At 43.3% G+C, this 11,920-nt stretch overlaps 1 protein-coding gene across 4 annotated transcripts in view; it reads left to right on the forward strand.

Annotated features, from left to right (window-relative positions):
- Positions 1-10,132, forward strand: part of ITIH6 (inter-alpha-trypsin inhibitor heavy chain family member 6) — a 41,066-nt gene extending 30,934 nt beyond the window's left edge. For all 4 annotated transcript variants that reach the window (XM_040404940.1, XM_040404941.1, XM_040404939.1 and 1 more), the window contains 7 exons: positions 52-223; positions 1,223-2,779; positions 3,770-3,853; positions 5,460-5,504; positions 5,676-5,789; positions 6,397-6,777; positions 9,046-10,132. In XM_040404940.1, the coding sequence (XP_040260874.1) occupies positions 52-223; positions 1,223-2,779; positions 3,770-3,853; positions 5,460-5,504; positions 5,676-5,789; positions 6,397-6,777; positions 9,046-9,287 (2,595 nt within the window). In that variant the 3' untranslated portion in view covers positions 9,288-10,132. The remainder of the gene's footprint in view (positions 1-51; positions 224-1,222; positions 2,780-3,769; positions 3,854-5,459; positions 5,505-5,675; positions 5,790-6,396; positions 6,778-9,045) is intronic.
- The last annotated feature ends 1,788 nt before the right edge of the window (positions 10,133-11,920 follow it).

Below are 11,920 nucleotides of genomic sequence, written 5' to 3' on the forward strand. Positions count from 1 at the left end.
CCATGTATACCAACACTGTTCTCATAATTTTTCTTATTTTTGCTCCCTCAGACAAAAAGTGCAATGCATGTCATCTTAAGTGACCTCCACCGAGATGACTCCTTCAATATTATCACCTTCTCAGATGTGGTAAAAGTTTGGAAACCTGCCACATCCCTCCAGGCAACACACCAGAACGTCAAGAGTGCTAAGGAGTATGTGAATAAATTTGAAGCTGACGGATGTAAGTAAGATGACTTCACCGAGCTTCGGAGACGCTAAGGTTAAGACTTAAAAATGTAATTAGTAAAAAAAAATCCCTGGAAAAAGTAGACAGGAGGATATTGGGGCTATTTATTCTGGAAGGGAGTAGAACAAACTCCACATGTTCCTGGAAGTTTCTGCTTTCATGTCTGTAAAGAGAGGGCCAAGTAGCTTCTATGGTGAACTGGGAATCTTCAATGTTTGTAGGTGGAAGCAGCTGTGAAAGTTTACTGACTTCTACCTGGTGATCTTTAACCAGGTGCAGGGAGTTGTCACATGTACATAGCAACCAAAAATAGGCTCTTGGCCTAGTTCCCAGACAACCAAGATGGACAAGTGTACGGTTGCTTTGCCTTTCTAATTTCTAAGTTTGGGTTTGTCCCTCAAAAATATGATGAGACCTCCAGTGATCAGTTGCGATTTGCAGGAAACCTAGCAGCAAGGGATAATTTTCTCTGCAGTGCCACCCAGGATAAATGAAGCATTACATGGTGTCCATGTAATCTGTGCATATGCTGGGCCCTCCAGAGATGCTCTTAAAAGGCTTATCCCATGATTAATGTAAAAAATTAAAATCAAACATTATATAGTCCATGACAGTCTCTTTCTAACAAAGCTAGAACCAGCCCTCTACCTAACATGGATCCAGAGACCTCCCCATTCATTGCTCCAGTTGCTCTACTAGGTTTATATATAGCCGGCTGCACAGGGAGCATATCCGCTCAGGAGGAATGACCTTTTGATGCAGCTCTCTCCCAGTCACTGATCAGAAGGCAGTTGTATGATGGAACTGAGCAGGTCCTATCAATTATGACTGGAGTTTTCCTTTAAATATGTGGGATAAGCAGCCACCATGTTGTACAATGATACTAGTACATGGTCCTAGCAAGGCCTTGTCTGGTCCAGTGGGTAGAAAAAAAGTTCATGATAAGTTTGTGATGAATTGTCAGAAAAAAACTAACGTTGCATGTCTCTTCAGGGACTGACATCAATGGTGCAATCCTGGCTGCTGCTTCCATCCTTAACCAGACATCACTTAAACCGGAGAAAGGTGGAACAAAGCAGAGGATTCCTCTCGTCATATTCCTGACTGATGGAGAGGCCACCTCCGGTGTTACAGCTTCCACCCGAATACTGGAAAACGCAAAAAAGGCCCTCAAGGGGACCATCTCACTGTTTTGTCTGGCATTTGGCGATGATGCTGACTACAACCTCATGCGTAGACTGTCTCTAGAGAACCGCGGTATAGCACGACGCATATATGAGTACTCTGATGCCACACTGCAGCTGAAGGGCTTTTACGATGAGATTGCAAGTCCTCTCCTCTTCGATATCGAGTTGGCTTACCTTGGAGAAACAGCTCAAAACGTAACGCAGACCCTTTTTCCCAATTACTTTGAAGGCTCAGAGTTGGTAGTCACCGGGAAGGTAAAATCCGGGTCCAAGAACCTTCAGGTTAGGATGACTGCTCATGACCAGAAAGAGAAGATCAGCTTAGAAAATGACATCACAGTGGAGGACAATGCCACGCAATTAAGTTTTGGATGTTCAGGCAGTGTGGATGAAGTTCAGTGGTTTGTTCAAAGGCTTTGGGCCTATTTCACCATTCAGGACTTACTACAGGCAAAGTTCAAGACAAACGATACTATTGCTCGGAAGATCCTAACTGAAAAAGCCACCAATTTGTCCCTCAAGTATAACTTTGTGACACCAGTCACTTCCCTGATTGTAGTAAAGCCTGATGATCCAGAGGAACCCAAAACAACTCCAGCGACAACTACTTCTACTACATCACTGCCTAGCACTACAGCTCAACCTATGCCAGTGACCTCCCCTACTACAGTATCTATCACTACTCCAACTATTCCTCCTGTAAAAGCCAAGACCACCACCATTTCCAGACTTACCAGGCCAGCCAATAAAACATCCAGAACATCAAATACGGCAAACATAAGCACAACAAGACCAACCAATTCAAGACCATCAACCATCTCTCAAGTTACAGGAACTAGAGGTCAAGCTACTGTAACTCCAGGAATTACCACGACTGGTATCTTAGGTAGGATGACCGCGATGGCTTCTGCTACTAGTCCATTTCCAACTACTCACACAAATTACCACCACAATACCCCTCTGCTTCCCACCAGAACACCTCAACCGAGCAGTTTTATACCCACAGTGACAGCTGTCTCCAAGACAGAAAAAACGTCTTCTACTTTCTCGAATTCTAACCTGCCAAAGATCTCAGTGGCTCCAAGCAGTGGGCCTATCATCTCAACGACAGAACCCACCCAAGAGACACAGACTGGAAATCTTTCGACCTCTTCTGTAGGTACAGTTATGCCGGAAGAACAGGATCAAGATGAAGTACAAGAGACCACAGTATTTCCGACTTCTGTCCCTGTGAACCCTACTTCCCTGAGGCTTCTTATTCTTCCTGATGATACTAAACTTCTACCTGGGACCTTCTCATATTCATCCTTTGTGGAGTCCTTGAATCCTCCCCCGGTTTACAGCTATTTTGAGGAGATTGCAGGTAAATTTAGTAGGAAAGGGATGAATTAACTTGTAGAAACGAAATGCTATAAGGTGTTATGGGTCGGAGTGGCCCACCAGGGTGCCAGAGAATCCTCCAGTGGGCCTAGGTTTTAACGGGCTAACTGGCACCCAAGGTCTAGCAGAAGACAACTCAACTGGCAGCCAAACACCTTCCAATATTTCTTGTAGGGTGACTCACAAATGACCTATTAGACCTTATCAATCATAGGGATTGTGGCTCTGCGGCCTCTTCATAGTATACCAAGCACAGCGCCATACACTGTATAGTGGCTGTGCTTGGTATTGCAGGTCAGTCCTATTTGCTCGAATGGGACTGAGCTGCAGAAATGCCATGTGATTGATGGACGCGATGTGGCCCATTCCAGCAGCTGATTAACAGGGTGCCGGTAGTCAGACCCCCACCAATCAGATTTGCTGAGGACAGGTCATCAATATTAAAATTCTGGAAAAATCTGAAATAAAATAGCTGTTGTAACTGATAAATGGTCACGCAGAGTCGCCTCTGCTGTTCTGTCCATATCCTGTATAGTCGGTAGCATTAATCACCGGCGCCCACAGGAGGATTCTGCCCAGTCCTGCCAGACTGCACATCATTGGCATTGGCATCACATTGACAGATTGTGGGGCTGTGGACGATTACAGAAATAACAAGCAGCCGTCATAGCCCTGAGGTAGCAGATATTAAATGACCCTCCGAGATGTTTATTTGCAAGCCACAAATCGGCGCTGTGTGTTTGCACATGGCGCCCATTGCCAGCTAAACACATTCTGTAGGGCAGGCTCTCCCACCCTGCCTGCGGATTCTGCGGCTACTGGTGCTGACCCAGTAAACACACTACTTCAATCCAAAATTAGAGACTATAAAAAGCTGTTTTGTTTTTTTTTTCTCTTGCAAACAGCGCCACCCTTGACCTTAGGCTGTATCTGGTGTTGCAGCCCATTTTTACAATGTTCTTTGATTTTGCAGGTTCCATTTACGAAAATATAGGAGAAGCGGACATGGACTATGACATAGACTATTTAGTCGGGGGACCAGATACGGACCATGTCAGTGAGTATTGTAAAGGTCTGCGGATATAGGAAGAATCTCAGCAGCTGAGTACAGAGACTGGATAATGAAGAGGACCCGTCCCCTCTCCTGACATGCCTAATTTAGGAACTACTTGCAACCCTCTTGTAATAATATTCTGAATAATTTCTGCTGTGCTATTCCTCTATTAATCCCAGGGACAGACTGGGAAATTAAAGTGGCCCTAAAATTAAAAGAGTCCAAATTGACAGAAGGTGAGGCAACACAAGTAGATGGGGCCAATACAAGGTGGCAGGGTCAGTAATATCATAATGCAGCACAGAGTGCCATCCCAAGCTGTCCCTCTGTGGTGGCCATGTTCTGTTCTCCTCCATTTTTCACTAATATGGATATAGAGCAGGGGCTTCGAAGATGAGATGTGGGCCAGAACACCGAGCCTCCAGCATGCTTCCTGGACTTCCTCTAATAATGACCCCTATTGTTCCCCCAGTGGCAGGGGTGCACCACCAATGAGGCCAGGTGAGGCGATTGCCTCAGGCGGCAAGACCTAGAGACAAGTGGGGGCGGTGGCAGGGCGGTGGAAATATCTCTCTATATTCAACTGTATCACAGTATGCCTTAAACAGTAGGGCTGGAGGGGTTGGGCGCCGTTTCAATTTTCGCCTCAGGCAGAAGAAAGACTAGGCGCACCCCTGCCCAGTAGTAGGTACCTATGGGCATCGGCCCACCTGGAAAATTCCCTGTAGGGTCTATGACAATCCGCCCCTGATTAATCCTACTAGATTAGGGATGTCAAACTCGTGGCCCTCCAGCTGTTGCGCAACTACAACTCCCACCATGCCCTGATAGCTGTAGGCTGTCTGAGCATGATGGAAGTTGTAGGCTTGCAACAAATGGAGGGCCACAAGCTTGACATATGTGTAATAGATGAATGAATTACTAGCAGTCTGCAATAAAGGTCCAGACGGGAGTTACCAATTGCCTTTTCATAACCACATAATACCAGTTCTGTAGCATCTATTCTTATGACTCTGTGTTGAGCAATTCCTCTATTATTTTTTTACTAGAAGTTATGAAGAATTGCCAGCAGTCTGCAGTGGAGTTCCAGATGGGTGTTACCAGACAGGAGCACTATCCAGCACTATCCAATCAGTGCTGTCAGTGTCAGACTGTGTGGGGACAACCCGTTCCCTCAAGTGGTAACACCCATCTGGAACTTCATTGCAGACTGCTGGCAATTAATTTATAATTTCTAGTGTGAATAATAGAGGAATGGCACAACATAGAGTTCTAAGAATAGATGCTGCAGAATTGTTATTACGTGGGGAATGCAAGTAGTTTCGAAAACAGACATGTCAGGAGGGGTCTTTAAATTGGGGCCACCATGAGGCATTACAGGTCCTCAAGGCCAGATCAAAGTGGGTGGAGACTGGTGGGAATACAAATAGGGGCTGCTTTTTAGGAGCAAGCTAAGGGGCAGGGTGCTACTTGGGGAAACTTAAAGAGCCCACTCTTGTGCTCGGGCCATATCCGGTATTGCGGATGAGCTCCAGTCACTCAGTGCTAGATTATGTTATAAACTTTGCTTTCCATTGCTGAACTCACATATTTTCCTTCTGCAAAACAGGCGCTTCTGGGGGTGTTCCTGGACTTCAGACCTTCATGTCTTCTGGTGAGAACTTCCTCCTAATGTATAGAATTACAAATGAATTGATTGAATTTTGTTAACAATTTTATCATCTGTGGATTTGAGATGTTACAGAATATTTTTTTTAAAAATTGAAGAATTGACCACAAATTTTGATAAATTTAGTGATTTTATCATGGCGTTCTGTTGTCACAGTTGATGGTGATCCTCACTTTGTGGTCAACCTGCCTCAAATCCGGGAGAAGTTGTGTTTCACTCTAGATGGACGTCCGGGAGATATTCTGAAGCTGCTCTCCGATCCAGTTACAGGTATCTCTCTTGAACCTCTACCTACTTTTGACCAGATACACAGTGTCCTCTGAGTTTGGACTAAGTTCCCGTAAGCCACTAAATGTAATGAAGGGACCTTAAACAAGGTGAAGAACATTGGGAATGGTCACCAGTAACTCACAACCTCTAGACGTGTCCTACTGGTGAGAGGCGTAGTGACCAGAAGTACTGTAGAAGGCTGTATGGACTGAAGAAGACATTGTCAGGGACAGGTTGGGTCAGGAACAAAAATGTAACCAAGAATCGGCACTGGTGAGCTACAACCACCTCTGAGAAACCACTCTAAATTCGTGTGTCAGGCCATGATATTCTACAGATGAGTACCCTGAGCTGAATTCATAATTCTGCTGGTTTCTACTGGAATCTGTCGACAAGCTTGTCGTTAGACACTCCCATGACATCTCCTAGAATGCAGTTAGTTTTCCACACATTACTGCATGGGTCCGTACCTCTTAGAATACAAATCACCAGCACAACCTCCATATAAGCAAATAATTCTGGAAGATTTCAGCTCTGAAGCTTGCAGAATTGTAAATGCAGCTCTAAACTATGATATAGGGTGTAACTGTTGTATTTGTTTCTCTAGGAATCACCGTAAATGGACATTTAATGAAGGCTCCTGTGAGAATTGGCCATGAAAACCGCCTGCGGACTTACCTAGACATCATTACGATCACCGTTAACCAGCCGCGGTTCGGCTACGTGATCAATGTCTCCCTGGACAGTTTGATGTTGAAGGGAGAAAAACTGATAGTTCTCCCCTTAAACCGAGCTGCTCTGCTGAGGAAGCCCAGACTGACCATCAAGATCGCGCCGTCCTCCAATATCACTGTGTGGATCGGTCGTCATGTGGAGCTGCTGATCCTGTTTCATCGCTACCAACATCCAACCTACCTGCAGATAAACCACCTGGGCTTTTACATTGTGAGAGGAGATGGGCTGTCTTCCAGCTCTGGAGGACTGCTAGGTAAGTGCACACAACAAGTGTCACTGGTGTAGCAGCATACTAGAGATCAGAGTGCTGTAGCAGTGTTGATGCACTGTACCAGAGTGGAATAGCTGAGTGCTGTAGCAGAGTTGATGTGCTGTACTAGTGTGGTTTAGTTAGTGATGTAGCAGTGCTGATGCAGTGGAATAGATGAGTGCTATAGTAGAGTTGATGCACTGTACTAGTGTGGAATAGCTGAGTGATAAAGCAGGGTTGATGCAGCGTAAGGAGACTGGAATAGATGAGTGATGTAGCAAAATTGATTGAACATAATGGAAACTGGAATAGCTGACTGATGTGGCAGAGTTGATGCAGAGTAATGGAGACCGGAATAACTTAGCGATGCAGCAGAGTAGATACAGCGTACTAGAGGTCAGAGTTGTAGTAGTGTATTAGAGAGTGGAACGGCTCAGTGATGTAGCAGAATTGATGTACTGTACTAGAGACCAAAATAGCTGAGTGATGAAGCAGGGTTGATGCAGAGTACTAGAGATCGAAGTAGTTGAGTGTTTTTCTAGAGTTGTAGTAGTGTACTAGAAACCAGATTAGCTGAGTGATATATCAGTGTTAATTGAACATACTGGAGACAGGAATATCTGAGTTATGTAGCAGACTTGATTGAACATACTGGAAAATTGAATAGTTGAGTGCTGAAGCACAGTTGATTCAGCATATTAGAGACTGTAGAAGCTGAAAGAACTAGCAGAGTTGATGCAGACTAGCAAAGCAGAGTAACTGGAGATAAGAAAAAGATTGATGATTACAAGGTAATTTCTTAAAATAAATTGAGGAGAATAAGCCTTAGTAGGGGTGGCCTGTAGCATCACTTTTAATGATACAAATTTGACTGCCTTCAGCCACCACTAGGGGGAGCTCACTGCATACGCAGTTATACTGGTTTGTTTTCACCTGCTAAGGTGGATCCGATAAGCCGTTTGTCTGTAAATGGAGATCTTGACCACATAGATAGGTGGCACTCATGCAGCAGAGCAGGAAGACTGGTTTAGTAGAGTTGATGTAGCGGAGCTGTATATATATTGTAGCTAAACTGAGATCTGATGCGGCAGAGTGGAATAGAAGAGCAGTATAGTAGAGTTGATGCAGTATACTAGGGTACACTCAGAGTAGCAAAGTGATGTGGTAGAGTTGTAGTAGAATTACTAGAGACTGGAATAACTAAGTGCTGAAGGGGAATAACTGAGTGATGTAGCAGGGCTGATGCAACATACTAGGGATCGCAGTAGCTGAGTGGTGTTGTAGAGTTATAGTAGTGTACTAGAGACTGGAATGCCTGACTGATGTTGCACAGTTGATGCAGCATACTGGAGACTGTAATAACTGAGTGATGTAGAAGGCTTGATGCAGCGTAATAGTCATGTTGTAGAGCTGTAGAAGTGTACTAAAGACTGGAATGGCTCAGTGATGTAGCAGAGTTGATGTACTGTACTAGAGGCCGTAATAGCTGGGTGATGTAGTAGAGTCAAGGCAGCATACTAGAGATTGAAGTACTAGCTGTGTGATGTAGTAGAGTTGCAGTAGTGTACTAGAGAGCATAATAGCTGAGTGATGCAGCGTACTAGAGATTGGAGTAGCTGAGTGATGTTGTAGAGTTGTAGTGGTGTACTAGAGACTGGTGATGGCTTAGTGATGTAGCAGAGTTGATGCACTGTACTAGAGACCGGAATAGCTGGGTGGGGTGGTAGAGTTGATGAAGCATAGAGATCAAAGTTGAAGTAGTGTACTAGAGACTGGAATAGCTGAGTGATGTGGCAGGGTTGATGCAGTGTACTGGAGACCAGAATAGCAAAGTGATGTAGCAGATTTGATTCACTGTACTAGAGAACATAATAGCTGAGTGATGCAATGTACTCAAGATTGGAGTTGCTGAGTAATGTAGAGTTGTCTTCAATTGTGAGTAATGTAGTGTACTAGAGACTAGAATGGTTCAGTGATGTAGCAGAGTTTATGCACTGTACTAGAGCCCAGAATAGTTGAGTTATGTAGCAGCGTTGATACAGCTCACTAGATATCGAAGTAGCTGAGCGATGTAGAGTTGAAGTGGTGTAGTAGAGACCAGAATAGCGGACTGATGTAGCAGGGTTGATTGAACATACTTGAGACTGGAATACCTGAGTAATGTGGCAGAGTTGATGCAGCGTACTGAGACCAGAATAGCAGTAGCAGAGTTGATGAAGGCTAAATGGGGATGACAGAGGCTAACCCAAAAAATTGGTTCTTGTGTTTCAGGACAGTTCCAAAACGCCCGCATAGAAGTGACTGATCGAAAACAGGGCAATGATGTGACCTTCTCCGGAACTCTGACAAGAGGCAATCACACAGCTCCGGCGACTCTCGTGGTAAAATCCTTGAAGGACTCGTCCTCGCAGACGCACATGTCCAAATGTTGGCTGGTAAAACACACAGATGTGGAGGATATTCTAGGCGGAAACTACCTCTCCTATGTGGTATCAGACCTCCAAGACATGTAAAACCTCCTGCCGGACACATACAGATGTAGCAGAGCTGAATTTATTACTGACCCGTCCGTTTTGTGCAACTAATTGATTGTCATGACCCTTGACCCTAGTGTCTTAAAGCTGTAGATTGTGATAAAACAACTTATCAGCTCTTCAATGACACACTCAGCACTGCTACATCTGTAGTCAAATGGTTTTAATCTGGCGTCCGATAACCCGTAAAGTCCGATAATCCGGCACTTGTTTCAAGCACAGAACTGTAATAGGCTGTACGTACATGAAAGGACTGGGACGTCGCGGGATTTGGTTTACGTCTTTGTATATTTATATGAGAGAAATGTTAATTAATATGTATAAAATGTAAAAAGGCAAAGTATAATGAAAATGAATAAGGTTCTGTATAATAGAGCGGTATTGTCCGATCTGTGGGTATCCAGGGGCTGAAAAACTACAACTCCCAGCATGCGCCGACAGCCGAAGGCATGCTGGGAGTTGTGGTTTTGCAACCACTGGAGAGCCATGGGTTGATTACCACTGCCATACAGGGCTCTGAAATCATGTTCTTTTTTGCTGCCACCACTGGTTTGCTCCATATAAAGCAGCAAGTCTTTTTTTATAATTTTTTTGGAAACAACGCCACCCTTGTCTGTTGGCGGCATTGCAGCCCATTAAATTCAATACTTTCTTTATACATTCATGTCATTAGCTCCCCCTAGTGGTGGCTACATGCAGCCCATTCAATTCAATACTATCTTTATAAATGTATATGTCATTAGCTCCCCCTAGTGGTGGCTACATGCAGCCCATTCAATTCAATACTATCTTTATAAATTTATATGTCATTAGCTCCCCCTAGTGGTGGCTACATGCAGCCCATTCAATTCAATACTATCTTTATAAATGTATATTTCATTAGCTCCCCCTAGTGGTGGCTACATGCAGCCCATTCAATTCAATACTTTTTTTATACATTCATGTCATTAGCTCCCCCTAGTGGTGGCTACATGCAGCCCATTCAATTCAATACTATTTTTATAAATTGATGTCATTAGCTCCTCCTAGTGGTGGCTACATGCAGCCCATTCAATTCAATACTATCTTTATAAATGTATATGTCATTAGCTCCCCCTAGTGGTGGCTACATGCAGCCCATTCAATTCAATACTATCTTTATAAATTTATATGTCATTAGCTCCCCCTAGTGGTGGCTACATGCAGCCCATTCAATTCAATACTATCTTTATAAATGTATATTTCATTAGCTCCCCCTAGTGGTGGCTACATGCAGCCCATTCAATTCAATACTTTTTTTATACATTCATGTCATTAGCTCCCCCTAGTGGTGGCTACATGCAGCCCATTCAATTCAATACTATTTTTATAAATTGATGTCATTAGCTCCTCCTAGTGGTGGCTACATGCAGCCCATTCAATTCAATACTATCTTTATAAATGTATATGTCATTAGCTCCCCCTAGTGGTGGCTACATGCAGCCCATTCAATTCAATACTATCTTTATAAATTCATATATTGTTAGCTGCCCCTAGTGGTGGCCGCGTGCAGACATATATTTGAATGCATTCTCGGAATGCATTCCCAGGAGCGGACACTTATTATATATAATTTTTTTTTTTACTAATTTCTGATTCATTATGCCGCCCTAAAAGTGGAATATCCATAGGAAGAATTGTATCATAATGTAGCAAGTATGTAACAGAGATTTTTTTTAGATTATTGTACAGAGAGAAATTCACCGGAAATATGTGATATATTTCAATAAACCGAGTGTTGTGACATAATGTGGGTCTATAGAGTGCTGCTTTCTATACAGGGCTGTAATGACAACAGCGACACCTGCTGGTCACAAGGAAGTATAACCCTTTCCATGCCATATATGCAATAATTATTTACAAAAAACAACAACTAATCTCTAAATAATTTTAAAAATGTGAAAAAAATGTTATACGTTTCATATTCCTTTTTTTTTCTTTTTAAGCATGAATGTGTAATTTTATATATATATTTTTTTAAGCAGGAACACGTCATAGAAACACACATTATCGGAAATTAAACTCCCGTTTACATTAGGATGTTAGGAAGTGACGGTACTGTCCATAGAAACCAATTACATTGCCCTTTTGGCACATTTTGTTTTAATAAGGTCATTTTCTTTCTTTTTTTTTTCTTTTTATACATTTTACATTAAAACTGAGGCACACATTTAGTAAAGGTTAGTTCCATTTGCAAACATGCCAGTGACCTTGGGGCCCACGTTGTGAAAGGCATACCTACCTATAAGCAGGGAGCACAACTGCTATGGGGTTGGAAGACCAGCGCTGACTAAACTGCTAGCTTTGGAAATATCATAGAAGGTGCATGCGGCCTCCACTAGAGGGAGCTCAATGCCTAAAGATGTATGCAGCTCCCATCTGTATATATTCATATGTCGTTAGCTCCCCCTAGTGGTGGCTGCGTGCAGACATAATTATAACAAGCACTAATAAAACAGCCCCCCACACACACACACACAGGTAAAAAGGGGTCTATACTTAGTGATGCCACCATAGTTATATGGAGTCTAGCATCATAGTACTGTTAAATAAGCCTCTGTTAAAGGGGCTTATAGTGATCACTGTGTTACTGC

The sequence above is a fragment of the Bufo bufo genome, chromosome 8 (assembly GCF_905171765.1).
Source record: "Bufo bufo chromosome 8, aBufBuf1.1, whole genome shotgun sequence".
NCBI classification, from domain to species: Eukaryota; Metazoa; Chordata; class Amphibia; order Anura; family Bufonidae; genus Bufo; species Bufo bufo.